Source organism: Euwallacea similis, chromosome 5 (genome assembly GCF_039881205.1).
Source record: "Euwallacea similis isolate ESF13 chromosome 5, ESF131.1, whole genome shotgun sequence".
NCBI lineage: Eukaryota > Metazoa > Arthropoda > Insecta > Coleoptera > Curculionidae > Euwallacea > Euwallacea similis.
Window position 1 is genome coordinate 2,100,253 of NC_089613.1, and position 17,546 is coordinate 2,117,798.

At 37.1% G+C, this 17,546-nt stretch overlaps 1 protein-coding gene across 2 annotated transcripts in view; it reads right to left on the reverse strand.

Annotated features, from left to right (window-relative positions):
• Positions 1–4,060: 4,060 nt before the first annotated feature.
• Positions 4,061–17,546, reverse strand: part of vg (vestigial) — a 40,997-nt gene continuing 27,511 nt past the window's right edge. For both annotated transcript variants that reach the window (XM_066390199.1, XM_066390200.1), the window contains exons 4-5: positions 9,697–10,017; positions 4,061–4,350 (exon numbers count right to left, since the gene is read on the reverse strand). In XM_066390199.1, the coding sequence (XP_066246296.1) occupies positions 4,301–4,350; positions 9,697–10,017 (371 nt within the window). In that variant the 3' untranslated portion in view covers positions 4,061–4,300. The remainder of the gene's footprint in view (positions 4,351–9,696; positions 10,018–17,546) is intronic.

Consider the following 17,546-nt stretch of genomic DNA (forward strand, 5'->3'; position numbering starts at 1 on the left):
TTTAAGGTAATTTCAAATTTCTTCTATTTTTCTAGATTCAGAAGCACATTTTTATATGAATGAGATCTCTAATATAACTTTCCCTATGAACTTATAAAGGCAAACAACCTCAAAACAAGGCTGTTTATTGAACTAAAACATGACAGGAAGCATAATGTACTTACAACCTTAAACAAGGGTTATTTATACTAACTAATTCAATTCTTTTTAACGGTCTTGATTATATGGAAAGGAGTTATTCCACTTAGTATGTAAAATCGTTCTAACTTATCTTGCGTTTTTCCCATTAACCGTCTGAACGAATTAGGAACTACCCCATTAGTTATGTGAAGTCTTATTTCCTCAATTATTAACATCGACAAAGAGGGCCCTGTTGAAAGTCAGCATTATAAGTTCTGCACACGGATCTGAACTGACCTGTGTAATTAGACTTGAAAATTCTTTGGTTTAAACGAGAAAGACACTTCACCTCGATTTAAACCTCACCTATAAAACTGCCCATAGTGGAACACTTTTGGGTCCCATCGTGTGCATTTCCTTTTATAGTTAATCATAGCAAGCTTGTAGCACGCTACTTTATTATAATGTAATATTTGGAATTTAAATGTGCTGTTATACATAAAACACGTGCAGTTGTAAGGCACAAGTTTGGTATCGAACACCTTTGTAAAAGGATTGCTTCGCACCAAATGCGAAAGCGGTGCCACACTGCTGAAAAGAGGTATCAGCTTTCATGGACGGTTTCCTCAATTCTCCGATTTGTATTAATTAGCGGACACCGAAATTCTTCCTTCACTCCTCACGCGACTTCTTCAAACTTTTTTCCCGAATACGGTAGATGGTACTCACTTTTGGCAGTACTCCATGTCCGTACTACGTTCCGTCACGGCCCCTTTTGTGCACCTGTACGCCCAATAACGAGTCAACACATCGATTTGTAGGAATTTTTCGATAAAGCCTCGTTCACAATGCACATTAGGTCTGAATAATTGACAGGACATTAAACAAGGCGGCAATTCGAGCGGCCTAATAAAGATAAAACAAACCCGGGCACCTGCTGAATTTTAATAGTCTTATTAAACGGCTACTTTTTCCACTCCGATAATGTCCGTTTCCCTGATACATTTACTAATTGTTACTGATTTGGACTACGAACGACTGTCATGTGGAGAAATGGAATCCATTAGGGATTGGGCGTGGAAAAATTTAATGCCATTAATGGTGCATTCAAGGTACTTAAAGGATCTTCTGGTGACAATGTTGACTTTATTAAGGATACACCTACTTTATGGGCAATCAGCCCGTAAAGGCTTCTACAGACCTTTGAAATTATTTCCGAACTTTTATTAATTATTGGAACTTGAATACTGCATGAAATATTTTACTTTCATAGAACCAAAAAATTAGTTCGCCGTGGGACTAGAACTAGAGAAAAACGAGCGATAACTTTTTTTACATTGTCTTGAGATAGTGAAGGAAAAACCGAAATATGCAGGGTAAAGAAAATCGAAATGCATTGACCGACATTGGAACGAAAGAGAAATGAAGAAAATTAGATTGACAAAGCTTGAAGAAGGGTTTACATAATTATGATTTCAAGATAACGATTCCCTCAAACAATCTTAAAAGTTACTGAAGGGACGATAAGGGTCGTAGAAATTGGGGGTCGGCTTACCTGCACACACGCAGGGTGATTCATTGGGCGTATTTTCTGAGATATTCCAGAGAAGTTTTGCCCCCCGAGCACGTAAAAAAATATGAATCAGGTTTAGGGGCTCCTGAAGCTTTCTACATGAAGTCAAATAAGCCATGCTCTCGCAAAAAAAATAAATTTTTTAATTTGCAAATTTTACCAAATCAGAGCGTTGCAATGTGTATTTGCTGGCGTAAATTATCGTTAAAAAATTCAGATGTCAATAGACAGGGAATGTTATAAATATTTTTCTCGGGGAGGCAGGATACGTAAGAAATGCAGCTGAAGCAGCCGAAAGAATGAGCCTTAGGATCTTCTTAACAGAATCGACGCTTGGGTTCTGATAGACGATCAGATATTTGAAGTTGAAGTGAAACTTGAAAGGGGGAAGATAGATTCGAACATGATCACTCTTATTATCTCGATCGCAAGTGGATATGGAAGATCTGAAGTCTTAATATCCATGCGATAAAGTCAAGCTGACCATGGATGCTACTAAGTTGACAACAGAAGTCGATAACATTTTTAAGCGATAGTGGTAGATTGCTGACAAAAATAGTAAAAACGGCACACTTTTTAGTCTTTTTTGAGGGTTCGTCTATCAGAGATACATTGGTCATTTTTCATGAAGAAAAAAAAATTTTAAATCCGTTTTTTCTCAAATCATTGATGAGTGCTCATCTTAAAAAAATTCTCTCGATTCCAAACAGAGTAAAAAGAATGCCATACAAATTTATTCATTTTCAACCTACTACATTTGGTAGCTACGGTTATTTCATAGCTATCACTGTAAGGTCATTTAGTGGTAACGATGGTAAAAAACCATCTTGAATTTGCAAAACATATGGATGACTTCATAACAGTGGGGCGTATCTTGAGTTTTTTCTTCTTCCCAGAGGAAGATATACCATTCTTTATTAACATAAGAAGATGTCAAAAATGTGTCTTATTGAATCACAACATGCAAGACAATTTAAATTTTCGTGTTGGCCGCTAATTATGAGTTACCTCTAAATAGGAAAAGAAAGTTGAGGTTTGAACATTTGCAACCTAAATAATTTAAGATCCTCTAGAACCTAAAATTGATAACTGTTTAGTAGATATTACCACTTGATCAAGTGATTTGCCAAAAAACGCGAAAAAAAATGTTACTTTAAGTACATGTGTGGCGTATTTGAAAATTCCATAAACATGCCCTGAAACGCTGGATACCATAGGCATTGAACAAACCAGTTTGAAGTTAATTTTATAAAGATGCCCAAGCGAGCCAATGTGGGCAATTATTGAACGCTATAGATTATATTGTTAATATTTTGGCCATTGGAAAATATATTTCTTTAATGAAAATGAAACGTTATTGATTCTTGTGAATGCAGATTCACCTAATAAAGAGAAAACGGCCCAAAACGAATTTCCCTTGAAAAGGCTGTGGGAAATGACTATTGAAAGTTTAAAATAGTGTCGTTTGGGTTTGTACAGCACAATTTAATTTCGTGTGAGTCATGGGAATAATACAGTAAAGCCAGATGTTCGTCGAGAGACCGTACTGACTTCCAAGGAACTCTACTGGAACTCAAAAGAGTAGTATACCTATTTAAAAATTATTCCAAGAAAAGGCGGGGTATCTCGACTATACAGTTTCTTAAGAACGGTGAAAAACGCCCAAAAAACTAATAGCAGTGAAGGATTGAGGAGCATTACTTTTCATACACTATCTGACGTATTCTTAAAATGTAGAACAGATCCTCCAGGAACTTCTTCGAAAGATGTTTTAACTTTTTTGTTAAATTTTCTATAAAACTGATGTAACAATATTTTATGCTAAACTTTTCAAAGGGCGTTGTTTGGATTATATTATCACAAAAAAAATCAAAGCACAGAACGTTCTATGTTGCAACATGTGCAAAACCAGAAGTTAGGTATATCAATTCCATAGTAAGTAAATAAATTTTACTGGGTTTAGTTATCGCTGAAAAGTTAACTGGATGAATCAATTAGGGCCAAATTCAGAAATAATAATTCAAGGTGAATATAATATAATATTACTACTCAGAGCGCACTTTCATTCTTTTGCCAAAAACATCTAGTCAAAAACTCATAGCTTACTCAAGTGTCTATTTTGAACCGTTTAAGTCCTTGATGCTTCTAAGTATACTCACCAATACCGATTGCACTACAAATGTGAGTTTCCTCAAGTTAAAAGCCCACCTTAAGGGTCCAATTATGAATGCGCTATCAATTTTAACTGTTGAAATAAAACTTAGCTATTAGATAGATAGTATTAAATAGAGCGCAGATGCATCACCTTTTTTGTTTCTCTGAAAACTATATTAATGCACATTTTAGGTTAAAAATAAAAGACTAAAGTAATAAGTAATTTATAACTTTAATACTTACAATCAGACTTCACATGGTTCGTACAACGACCATCAATCTGACAAAAATAAGGAACATTTATTCAAAATAAACGTTTGCGTTTAGTTCATTCGATGAGACTTTTGCCATAAATTAAGTAAAAGTTTGTACTTTTTTATATTACACTTAGAATCACTTGTTGCACTTAAAATTAACTATACACAGATCGCGTGCTGCGCCTTTCGCCTCGGTTCAGAACCAGTAGAGATCTTTAGAAGAGTCTTGAACTTGAGCTTCTAAACCTGAAACAATAGAAAAAATTTGTTAAATAATTTTCTCAAAATTTCAGTAAATGTTGTATAAAAGGTTGCGCATTGGTTCGGCTATTCCTCTTGTGTCGTTGAATGCAGACAAAACCCAAAAGAGCTTTTTCCTGGACTTTCTTCATGCGTAACGTACACGAATTCCGTGCGTATACTTCCTAGATTCTTACACACAATTCTTACAATTTTATGGTTTAAGCTATAACTTTTCCTCTTCAGGGTCGGATAAAAGTTCGTTCTGTCGGAGCCAATGTTTGGAAAAACATGTGAAACGCACAGCAAGGTAATTAAGAAATGTTTTGCGTAATTCTCATGATATTGAAACCAATTCTCATTCATGTCGCCGGCCACTAACCTGAACTAACCTGTACAGGGAGTAATTAAAATAAGTTAGGGTTATTAACGGGCGTACGCGGGTCGTTTTTATGAGTTGATAAGTAGTCACGCCATCGTTGCCAACGAGTAATTACAGCCCTTTGCGATTTGTTTATCGGTCTACTAGATCGGGGCACGTGACTATAAAAAGCCCTCCATGTTGAAAAGGGGGTGTCAAAGGAATTCCTTTCCCTTATTTTCGGGTTACGTCGATAATGGCCGAACGGGAGGGAGATAAGTCGTTGTGGAAGTGCGATAAGGAAAGTGGATTGTTGTTTATTCTGAATAGTTGCTTCCTTTTTAGAGGGTCATTTTAGTATCCTACGTATAATATTACATAAAGATAGTAATTATCATGAAATTCCTTTACGACAAACTGCCCTGCGACGGTAAAAACTCTAAATCTAAACGAGAAATTATGAATTAAAAACGAAGTTGTAGATGTGGTTTTTTTAAGCATAGAGAGAAATCTTCTAAACATCCAAGAAGTACTACGAAATATAACGAGAATATCTGATTTTTCTCGTACGGGACTGAATCATCAAACGTCAAGACACCAAGCAGTGTTCATCTTCCTATGCAAGAGGTGGCGAGACTTCAGTAGAAGAATTTCTTAAAACTTGACTTTTTTTTTTCACTGGAAATAGTCGGTTGTTACATTACATGTAAGGTTCAGGACAAAAAGATAGTCCACGGTACTGTTTTTAATTGCTTGTTTATATTTGCATTGTTCATTGACAATTATTTACACATATCCTTTCCTTTACTAAAACGCAAAGGTATTTTGTTGATTTGAGCGTTGATGTCATTTTTGTTGAAGAATTGATGTTTAAAATTGGATTTGTATTGGATAAAAGAGATAGCACACTTGTTTGTACAGAAATATTGCCAGAATTCAGCGGTGTAAATAAATAAGTGCATTCAGTTTTGTTACTGGTGTGAAACTGAACACCTTCGTTGGGTCATGCAAGTTGCTTAACACCTTCCGAACGTGCTATCGTTTTAAGAATGAAACATGGCCAGCTATCCATTTCTGGAATTTCTAAAAATATAGGAAAAAAGACAGGAAAGTTATTTCTAACTTTCTTAAAAATCCGGAAGGATATAGAAGGAAGAAAATACCAGGTAGGCCGTCGGCCGTAACCAGCATGCAAAAACGGATCATTTTAAGAATTGCTTCAAATTCAAATACAAATTGGTTTTTTTTTAAGGGAATGTAGACAAATCTTTCCCAGAAGATCGAAAATATAGTCAGTACGCCACTGGAGTCCAGCTGATTAAGATGTTAATTCTTAATTTTGAGAATTAGTGGAAAAAAGTATTGAAGCCGAATTTCAGTAGAGAGCGGTACACTTCAATTGTTGTTGCTCGCACTGGATTTCCATCCAAAGTTCAATTATTGGCCAATCAAATCCTGCTCTCTTCAATACCAATAAATACGTTCTGTTCCCCAGATTCCTAAAATATCCTCAAATCTTAAATTCTGGGGTCTCCAGGCCCTATGCAATTTGAGCGATTTCGAATTTAAATGACATAAAAATGACATATTCTCCATACTATTTTTAAGGATTTTTCAAAATTTCACATTATGCGAATGTGGAAACGCTCAAATAGATACAACGCCAGACGCAATTAGTTTTGGTAACAAATAAGGTTCTATTGTTCTCTTCTTTGTGGGGAGCGGCTGCCCAGTATTTGTTCAGGTACGTCTTTAAAAATGGAATATATCTCTATTTTTTCTGAGCTTTTACATAAGGTAGAGAACAGTAAGGCTTCATTGAACCTCTCCTTGATATCTTATTCTATGCCAGTCTATTTTATGTAAAAAAAAATGTTAAGCAACTCGGCGACACGCGTTTCGTCTTAATTATTGGCTTCATCAGGTATGGGTGATACAAAGTAAGTATACACACATCATATTACGCATTCTTAAAGAGATACCCACATGCCGGTGTAGCCTGGAAAGGCTGCAAGAAAAAAGAGGATCAACCACATGCACGCATCAGCTCAGCCTTTTAAGGAAAGACCCAAAGTTTACTTAATTTCTGGCATGAGTTCAGGATATTCGCCATGTCTGATGTGATTTACTTAGTTAAGGATTTTTAAATTTATGTTCATCTACACAATACCTTTCTAGTGTTTTTATGATTCAACATTCAAAATATCGCACTATACTGAAAGCCTTTATTCAAGGCAATCTGATGACATTTGACCACGTAATAGATATATGCTGAAGAACAAAATTTCCTAATTAAAGTCCTGTTAAATGCGATTTCTTTTTATCTTGTCTAATAAAGCTATTCTACGAAGAATGGTAAACGAACGAAGACTAAAGTCAGCATGAAATTGATTATACTGGTACACTGTTCTTGTTGCGCTGAAAGTCCTGTTTATGGACTTTCAAAACCAAACAAGCTTAGTTAATGAACACTCCTTTAGTGTTCTTATTTCTCCTTAAAATGCAAGAAGTGTTGCAAAGCATTCTACATTTCACATTCAAAGATGTATTTCTAAATGTCCCACACGAAAAAACATTAGTGAATCATATCGACGGCTATAGATCCTATGTTGATTCTGGAAACTCCTATTGAGAGGAGGGTCTGGAAACATAAAATTCACCAAAATTTGTTGGGGTTAATTCGGTTTATATGAAAACTTGACTCAAAAGATCAGCATTTTTAGCTTAACTAACCGCATAGTGATTTGGACGGGTAATAAACTATAAACCACATCAATGTACAATCTTTAGATGTTGCAGCCATTCTTGGAAAATTTCTCTTCCTAGGTAGCCCTTACTTGTCGAAGGTAGGCTTTACAAGGCCCTAGACTTCCCAACAGAGAGTTCGTAATCTATTCTAGATTACTTAGAAATCTTTACAAATGGGCATTACCCACCAATGGCATTGAGTTGCGCTTATCATTTTTACGCGTCCTCGTATAGTCATGACCCACAACATACGGGGACGTTGGTGACTTTTTCAAGCTTTCTGACATAAGAAAAGTTGGTGTCCTAATTACTTTTAATCGAATAATAAGTTCATCTCCACCCTTTATGCAATAACACTTTCATTGGTGTCCATTTTATGCGCCTTCGCTATTCATCCGTCCAACCGTTGGGCTAGTTTGACAGATTCCAGAAGAATCTAAGAGCTACTAAATCACTATACTGATACCTGTATCTGTAAGATAATTTCCATAGAAAGCGCGAAACCAATACTCGGTCTAGATTTCAATGTTTTCATAGTTCTGTTGACCCTAATATCCGGTTTTTCAAATTTCTGGTAACTGCTAGTACGACAATTTTCATGGAGAATGACCAATACTTTGCTTTAGTTTTATCATTTCTATGAGAGTTATCTTGCTGGCCAATTTTCAGTTGGAAACCAAGGCAGTGGAGAAGGTTCAGCTTTTCATTTGAAATGATGCGTTACACGATGCTTCCCTCCATTTAAATTTCTTTCTCAAGATCTTGAATACTAACACCATGAAATTTACGTTACAAAGAAATATTTTTGTTATTACTGGCACATAAATTAAAAAAAAAAATTCAGGACGATTTGATTTAATATGTTAAACATATTAAAAAAAGGTGCTGCTTACGTCGAAATACGCCAATTTCTGTGGTAACTCTTAGTTCCAAAATTAGTGAAAATCGATAAAAACATTTAGCAATTATTTCGAAAAAATTATATTAATTTGAGAATTTTGGCGCCTTGTAGCGACAAAACGAAGCAACATTGGATATAGGCAAGTTTGCTTAGAATTTATTATTTTTGGTTAAGACATTTTTGGCTAGGGGTTATACAGTCATTCCAGGAACGCTCTGTATATTCACTTTATTGTCATATATTTAGTGTATCATTTCTATCGACATTAAAGGTGTTTTGTACTGTGAGGTATTTAATTACACCTAGTTTTGATTAAAAGAGACGTGGTGCCCTAGAGTGGTCTGCAAGATCACCAGTCTTGAATCTCTTAGATTTTTTTCTTTTGGGTTATGTTAAGGACAGAGTGTGCCAAAATAAAATTATTTCTGCTGAAATGAACTTCAACAAAGGCAGTCACCTTCTACAAGTCTGCAGTGTCATGGACGGTCACAAACCTGCTTTTTATAAACTTGCAGAATTAAATATTTGCTGTTTTACAACTTAATGACAATATATCAAAAATTATTCTTTATTTTCTATAATAAATTTCTATTCTCTTCCTAGCGGCAGCCGTAATGATAGAATGCGAGACACCGAATTTTCTGATAAATCTGGAATCTAATTTATTAAATATTATTCCACGAATGCAGGTATTAGCACTAAGTGGCTGTTTTAAATTCTTCAATTAGAAATAATCAAAATCATACAGTCCAGGGACGAAATCGTTCTCAGGGCAGAAATGCAGTCCTATTAGTATTCGGCTTTCATTTTCACTGAAGCTTTTCTCGGAACCGTATTTCCTGCCGCCACGAACAGTGCTGCCATGTTCATTTAGTGGCGTTGCGGAGAATGGCAATTAGAGAAGTCCGAGGATCGAAAGGGGCTTCCCCCCAAAAGTGAGGGGGGTCTCGGTGGGCAGGAGCACCCTCGCCATTGGCCGGCCGTGGTCAAACGAGTTATTGATCTCCTGATACTCGCTCGGCTTGCACGGATTTCATCTCTTTCTTTCTCCTGCGGGGATGCTGCTTCTGTTTGTGGCGGCAGCGTCAATCTTCAGCATACATTAGCAGTAATGCATTTTACGCGAGGGATAATGGCATGGTTATGTTGCGTAGTTTATCATAACGATTATGATCTCTCGCGGCTTGCTAGTGCAGGAATCTTTGATCATCATTCAGGTCGATTAGTTTTACTGACTTCATCCGTGGGTTGTTTATTATTTGTTTTGGCTTCGGCTCAGGAAATTGACTAAGCTTACGCCATAATTGCATTCATTCACTTTTATCTTATAACAATAACTCACCTGACATCGTAGGATACGACGTATAAGGAGATTCGATAGAAGGATGTTGCCAGTCCATGGCTTTGCAAGGAGCGTGTGAACTCATGTGCAGCCGCGACCCTGGAAGCAACAACCCGCCATATTGGGCCGCCATGTTGTGATGGTGATAGTCGTGCACAGCCCGGTGATGCTGGCTGTACTGGTACCAGGCATCACCCGGGTGATAGTGGTCTGAATAGAGATCAGCAGCGGAAGTGCCATGGTGCCCTCCTCCTGCTCCGCTGTAGTGCTGGCTGTTCCAGAAGGAGGGAGGGAAGTTCCGTGCAGACATAGGAGAGGTCTCTGGAAAGAAATGCGTGTGACTAAACAAAAATTCCTACTATGATTTTCCTAGTATTCGTTACTTAAGGATGTGAAAGCGCCAATCAATAACAATTGCCGTGGTTCTTTGAAGGCATCGTAATCGTTAATGGTGTTGCAACAATTGAAACAGTGCTACGGCAAATGTTTTGATAATTAGCCTTTCCGGGAATTTTATTGTACCGTGCGATAAGGTTTGATAAGACCCGGCCTGTGCACAATGCCTGAAGTCTACAGCAATGCTCAGATCGAAATCAAGAATGCGATATTTATTAATACGAGCTTAATAATGTCGGAAGAATTTCAAACTGATAAACGCAATTAAGAAAGTTATAATTTTCTATATCAAAATTATGGTCTGCCTCATCAACTGGATCGATATAGATGCCATAATTGCGAATTGAATAAAAATGTGTAATAAAGGAATGCCTCACGAGGTTCTCACTTTATCGCACATTCTAAATTTACACGTGCTCGGACGTAAGTAAGCAAAGCAACCACTTTCAGACTGTTTAAGGCGTCTAAAAAACAGTTCTGATTTTGATCAATCAAGCTATACACACAACTTAAAGACATCATTATTTTGTATAATGGCAATATTGTAAACACGTACTCAATAAAACATTCCATAACCCACATCGGATAACCGTCATAACATATAGGCAGCCATCTATTATGAAAACCATTTACGGTGCGTATAGAAATCTTAATGCATAGATACCAAATAGAGAACTTACGACACATTTTACGCCGAATTAATAAAAAGATTCCATATGGTATGGCAACCATTTACATAAAAAGAAAATTGCTCGCAATTAGCTGAAGTCGTAATTAGGTTTAGCATTTTAAGACTTCGAGGCTTGCAAAATCTCTGTGATGGCAAGTCTTTGAGAATTATCACGTTTGGTATGTAATAGTTGGAATTTCTGTGATGTGGGAAAATGTATGACAAAATAAGACATAGAATCTAATGTGCGTGTGTTACTTTTGGTACCGATAAAGGATGCGCAAGCGAAAAGGCTCCATCAACAGTATAGGTATAGAATAGACTTCATAGAAATTGCACAGAATTAGGAATAGAACACAGAAACATAATAACATTCAGGCTAAACGTGTATCTATAGGTGTAGTTTTTTCCTGCAGCTTTCCTGATGCTACATAAAAGCATATCGATTGATTACACTGTTGGTGTGAAAGCACATACGCCAAATGGGCGTATTCTTGCAACATAAACTCGGAGAACAGCAATAAAAAAGAGCAATAAATGCGGAGAGAAAACAGGAAATTAAGCAGAGAACTTCGAACTTTTCGAAAGAAGTCATCAGTGGCGCAGCACATAAATTGTGTAGGGGAAAACTTGGATCCCATGGAAAGTATCCTCTTGTAGGTTCTAATAATTACTTGGTCTATTTAGTGGAGTAAACATAAATGAACATCATCATGCAGAAATTTAAAAGAAAATAAGAGAATCTTGTGGACTTACAGGCAGATTGTGTAAACGTAATAAAAACTTTGGCACCCTGTATATCGAACAAAAACTGTCCATTTTTTCCTTTTTCCATTTTTTTGAATTTCCTCATGAATAAATTCACGTATGCAAAATTCCTTTTACTGTGACAATTTGACGGTGAATCAGAGCGTGTTTTAATTTTCATATTTTTTTCCATGAATTGGGGCTGCTAATGCAAAAAGAAAAACAGAAATTGAAGATACAACGAAAAGTTCGAAAACGGTCGAAGTATAAAAAATCAACAGACTTCTGGAGCAAATTCATGAATTAATTCGCAAATGAATTCATAGGGAAACTGTCCGTATTATACGGGATTAAGGCAAACTTAACAAAGTAGTAATTTTTCAACAGAAAAACATGTGAGTAAAGTTTGAACCATTAGATAGGGGACCACCCTGAATAAAGACAGACTATTGTTGAACAGAATAGTTTAAATAGTTGTGAGATTAAGTAAAAATTATGATATACATATAATACAGTTAAAAAATTTCAAACGGTTTAAAAGTGTTAATTATTTAATAGTAAAGTAACAGTAGATCACAATTGTAGCTACCAATAAACATTGTTTAGTGAAAAATGTGTTGAAGTGCTCTAAAACAATGTATCTTTAAAATACAAGACTATTAGAAGAACAAATTAAGTGAACCTGTAAAACCAACATTGAGAATTTGCATGCACAGACGGATGAGTTCTAGTATCATTGGGCTCTAGTATCTAGAGCCTGGATCGGGGTCATTTCATTTTGACACATCCCGTATATACAATTTTGGACAAAACTTTGAATTATTGAAAGATATCACTTGAACCTGTTAATCTACTGTGGCACTTGTGTTTCAAGTAAAGATATGAATAAATGGAAGCAAGAAATGGGCGCACTACGACAGTCCCTTTGCCACTTAGAGTTCAGTTTTGAAAACCGTCTTGTCCCGTTCAAGTGGAGTTACAATAGCCGCATCGATTTGATAAAGCTGAAGAGTCTCTTGGTGTATACCTCTTTAATTTCGTTGGACATTCGGATTGGTTGCCCCAAGTACTGTATTTTGACACGCATAAGAGCCGGACAATCCTCCAGTACGTATCCAGATGTTTTAAAGGCATTCGGGGTCTTCAACGATATTCATCAGATGTTCATGTCGCCGGAAGTGAGAATGGCCAGTCAATAAGAGAACCAAAGGGGAAGTCTCGCTTAACTGGCATTTTTCCGGGGTGTGTTTCCTAACCTGCCGCATTCCATGGGCAGTTGTCTAGCGGTGCAGGAACACTCGCTGAATTATCGACCTACTCGCAGGAATTTCACGCTACTGAAAATCTTAACAATCTGTTCAGGCCCCTAGGGAATTACTCTACAGCCCAGTTTATCTAATCTATCTAATTGCTGTCTTCGTTACTCAGAACCCTCTCATTTCACCGAACCCGAAAAAAACGAATTTTCTTGCTTTTCCTTCCGAGAGTTTCTGGGACGCTTTTACACCCTAGAACTAGTTTGGACTATGCTACATCAGCCCAGTGGTCAAGACAACAGATCTACCGTCGGAACTTTAAGTTTATTCTGATATCTCTCTTTATCTTGCCCATAATGTCGCTTGGAATGTTGTGGCATGAGTCCCTAGAGCAAAATATCTCCATCTCGCCAAAGCCGTCATAGACTTCCTTGCCAGCTACCACAGAGATAGCACCGCCCAACTGGGAGCCATCTGTGTACGAGCTGGTTTGAGGTTGGAGACCTAAGGGTGGTTGGCACATGGTCTATCAAGGAAACCAGGCAGGTTTAAGTAGACCAGTCCCATAGACGAGTACACACCTGCTACTGGTTGAGAGTGCGCATTTTATGTGTCGCACATTGATTTAATCACCATGTCCAACGGTGTGAAATTGAGCAACGCCTTCAACACTCTGAGGGGACCAATTCTGATGACCCTGATTTATCCAAGGCACGCGAGCCCTAAATCTTGGCTGTTTGTACGCGTATGTTGAGTTTTTCCACACTGGACTAGCACACAAGGGCCCTGTATAGTCTTATATATGGGCCCTCAATACTGTGGAACAAACTCACTAGTTAAAAAAAAATTAACTGTTTTTTTAAGTCTTAAACATCTTATATTTCAGAAATCAAGCGATTCCGGTCATACGTTTGTGGGACTTTTCTTTCTTATTTTCACCTAAGAAATTAAGTTGTTTAGCAAACACCCTGTACACAAAAAATCATAAACCACATAATTATAATAAGTAATGTCGTTCAAGACTGAATCGTAAGAACGCAAGATTAATTTATATTTATAGAGAAGTTAACATTTAAACTATTCTAGGAATTTTCCATTAACCATTATGAATCGTTAAACTATCTGCAATTATTTCTGATAAATTAACGATATGGCCGTATAAATGGTTTCAAATACCAACTTCCCGCGAATAACATGTGTGCAATATCATTGAGTTTCGGCATTGATACGAATATCGATTTAATTTATTACTTCCTGCTACATCATTGATTTGTTTATGCATAATGTAGCCCATATATATATACAGGAATGTATTAGTAGCATATTGTAGAGTTGTAGAACTGATATGAATCGTAGTCGCTTCATTAGAGTCAAGATTTTTTTGTTCTAAAGTAAAAGTTATGTAAAAAGGTGAGAAAATTGTTCAGGATTATTGACCCCCAAAGGAGTGTTATTATTGTTGATTTATAGTAATGCCGCATATAAATTGAGTCATCGCATATTTTCCATTTTATATGTGCATTTCTAAAGAACTATTGGCATGGAGGCTGTAAATAAGACCATAACGGCGATAAATTGGCTTAAGCCGCACTTAGCGATGATAAATGTGCCAAGGCATTGATTGTACCTCAAGGATAGTGCAACACAATGGAGGCAAGTATATACGCATATTTACTAGTTCATTTATTTAAATAAGTACCCTTTCCTGCTAACAAGGAGCCATTCGTCAAGGGCAGCGGGTATTTATCACCAGAACTGGGCAGCGCTGTGGGAATCAGCAGCCTCAGCGGCAACCTCAAAGGATAATCGACAATATAAAAGTGAAGTTAACATTCAGAAATAAAAAATAATCAGATAACGTTTTATATAAATCACGAGTCGAGGCTACATTCTGAGCGGCTTCGTGCCTCTCTGTTCCTCCCAGAGGAGCGGCCAGTTCATCTTCTTCGTTTTCGTCTGGCCTAAACTGGTTTCTGTCGTTTGGTCACCTTTGGCTCGATCGAGGAATAATGTTAAGACGATAAGATTCCTTTTATCGATGCCTTACCGCTTCGCAGGAATTTGCGCATCAACCACGTCATTGGTCGTTGCCTACCTTAATTGGACCAAATTTGTTGCGTTTTCGGTCTTTTTTTGTGTCGCTCTTCCACTGCCGATTCATCAACCGAAAGGACAACTCGAATGTGCCTGAACCGGAACGTTTTAACTTTGCGAACTGTTTATTTCACCTGATAAGTATGAATCCCATAAAGCAAATAATAGCTAATTTTAAGACACCTTGCTAGGAAGTTTACCAGATTATATACACTTTCTGGTTATGTCAGATACATCCTGCTTTGAAGAATAAATATCTCGTATTCTCACTAATTTCCTGTAGCTTGCTTAGCAGGGTCACAGAATACAATTCAGGGGCGTTATAATAATGATCAGCGAAATTCTAGCATTGCCGGAAATGCATATTAGCAGTAATTCAGGCAAATCCAAATAAGCGAAACCCAAATGCGGGAATGTCCATATGATTGTCAGTATCAACTCATCAATCTGTGTCATCATATTAACATCAATTAAATTACTCGGTGCCGTTAGAATTTGGAGAATTGTTGAACGTGGGGACCACAATACCTAACGGCTTAATCGAATAGACAAACGGAGACCTCGAGAATGTCCTGTGTTCGTTTTGGTTTTGTCTTATTAATCACCGGTGTCTTACCATGGATAATCTCTGGGTGTACAAGAATCACCCAACAAGGTAAAGATCAACGATATCCGCAAGGACTTTGTAGTCCTAATGCTTTTATGGTCCACCCTACCTAGCTTGGAACCAAATCGACATTTCGAGATCGCAAAGTTGTGACATCTCTGAGATACCACCAGAAGAAATTATGGTCAATAGTAGCTGTCCGCAGGACAACTACTTCTTACCGGGCGATGGTGTCTCATCATAAACGATTTTTTTAAGAGGTAATTGTTGACAGTAAAGTAACCCCGGAAACCCCACTTGGAAACAATGCGCAATAAGACAACAGCACTGACGTGGTAGCTCCGCAAGACAATGGGAGAGAGATGAGGCCTGCCATCCCCCTTCTAGTGATCCGCGCCTTTAGTGATCAGTAATGGATAAGACCTATTTTGCAGTGAAGTTGGTCAGCCTGTAGATTCTTGGTCTTCCTGACCACTATTAAGGCATTTAAGACTACACCGGGAGCGGCGTTCATCTCCTTGCTACGGCTGCCGGAGCTTCCAATCTGGATCAAAAGGAAAACTGTGACATCCCATACGGCTACTGAGATCCGAACACAGTGAACGCAAACACTAAACAAAACCGATCACTAGAGGATTGCTAGAGTCGTTCGACGGGATGTTTTAATCATATTGTTAGAGGAGGAGGAGGTGGGCCCGAATGGTTGAATAAGGCTGAAATGGTCGTTTGGGGGAACATTCCAAAGAAAGAGGAATTTACGATGGAACTTCTTCAGTCGCCATCGGGCAATCAGGTATGGTATACTGACAAATCACGAATGACTCATACACAGTCATCGAGAGCCGGTACAGGATTTGTTATATAACTTTTTAGTTACGACAAAATGGTGTTGGTTGAATAACTTTAAACGGTGTAAGATCGCCAATATTCAGACAAAATTATTGAATTTTTGAACTAGGTACACGTATGTATGCTACCCTCAAACCAAAGAATGATTGTGTGGGTGTTCCAACAATGTTGATAATATAAGCACCAACCACTTTTAAAGTCTATTAGGAATATACAGTGTAGAAGTTTTGTATGGAACAGCCCATATAAATAACATGCCGAACATATGCGGTCAAAATCCTCGGACACATCGATTTTTATTTTTTTGCGGTTTTTTTAATGGTAAATTCATGTATCCAGGGTAGTCCAAAAATCAAGTACGACCACTAACTTTGTTTTTTCAAATGGAAACAGCTATTTTTTATTTCATTTTTGAATTCTAAGCAAAATTCTAAGTGTGTTTCATGTACCATGTCCTATACCTAAACGCAACAGGTCCCGAGAAATTTACGATCGAATATATCAAAAACTAAAAATTTTCATTTCTTTTTAAAATTTCTTTGGTCCTGAAACGAACCGATTTAATACAAAATAAAACAACAAGCAACAATTAAATTAAATGTTTAAATTGGATCCCACCTACTTCTCGACAGTAAGCAAGACGATGAATGAATTCCTGTTTGACATTTTGAAGTATTGCTGGGGTAATTGTTCTTATTTCATTACGGATTCTTTCTTTTAAGGCTTCGCTAGTTGTTAATTGGTTAAAGTATACCTTACTCTTAAGATAGCCCCATAGAAAATAATCTAAAGGCGTGAGGTCAGGTGATCGTACCGGCCATTCAATTATCCCGCGTCTCCCAATCCACCGTTCAGGAAAAGTGTCATTTAAATAAGCCTTAACATCAACGTGACAATGAGGATAATGCTATTTTGTTAATGTACAGGGTGAACAATTTCGATGTCTGATTATGAAATCTCGGTAATTATAGAATATAGAGAAAACGCATCTTCCCATGTTTTTTTTTGTTGAAGAAAAGTCTAGTAAAGTTATTCAAAATTTTTCATGGCCTTTTGCTTTCGAACTAGAAGCAAAAATTCGATATTGGCCATTTTCGATAGGTCCTTGTCATTTATATGTCGTGTTACTTATATAAATGCAAATGGTGCATCATTAGGACATTTTTCTACAAACTACGAGATACACGCAACTCGTTCGCTTTCTATCTGACAAATTTCTAAAAACTGTTTT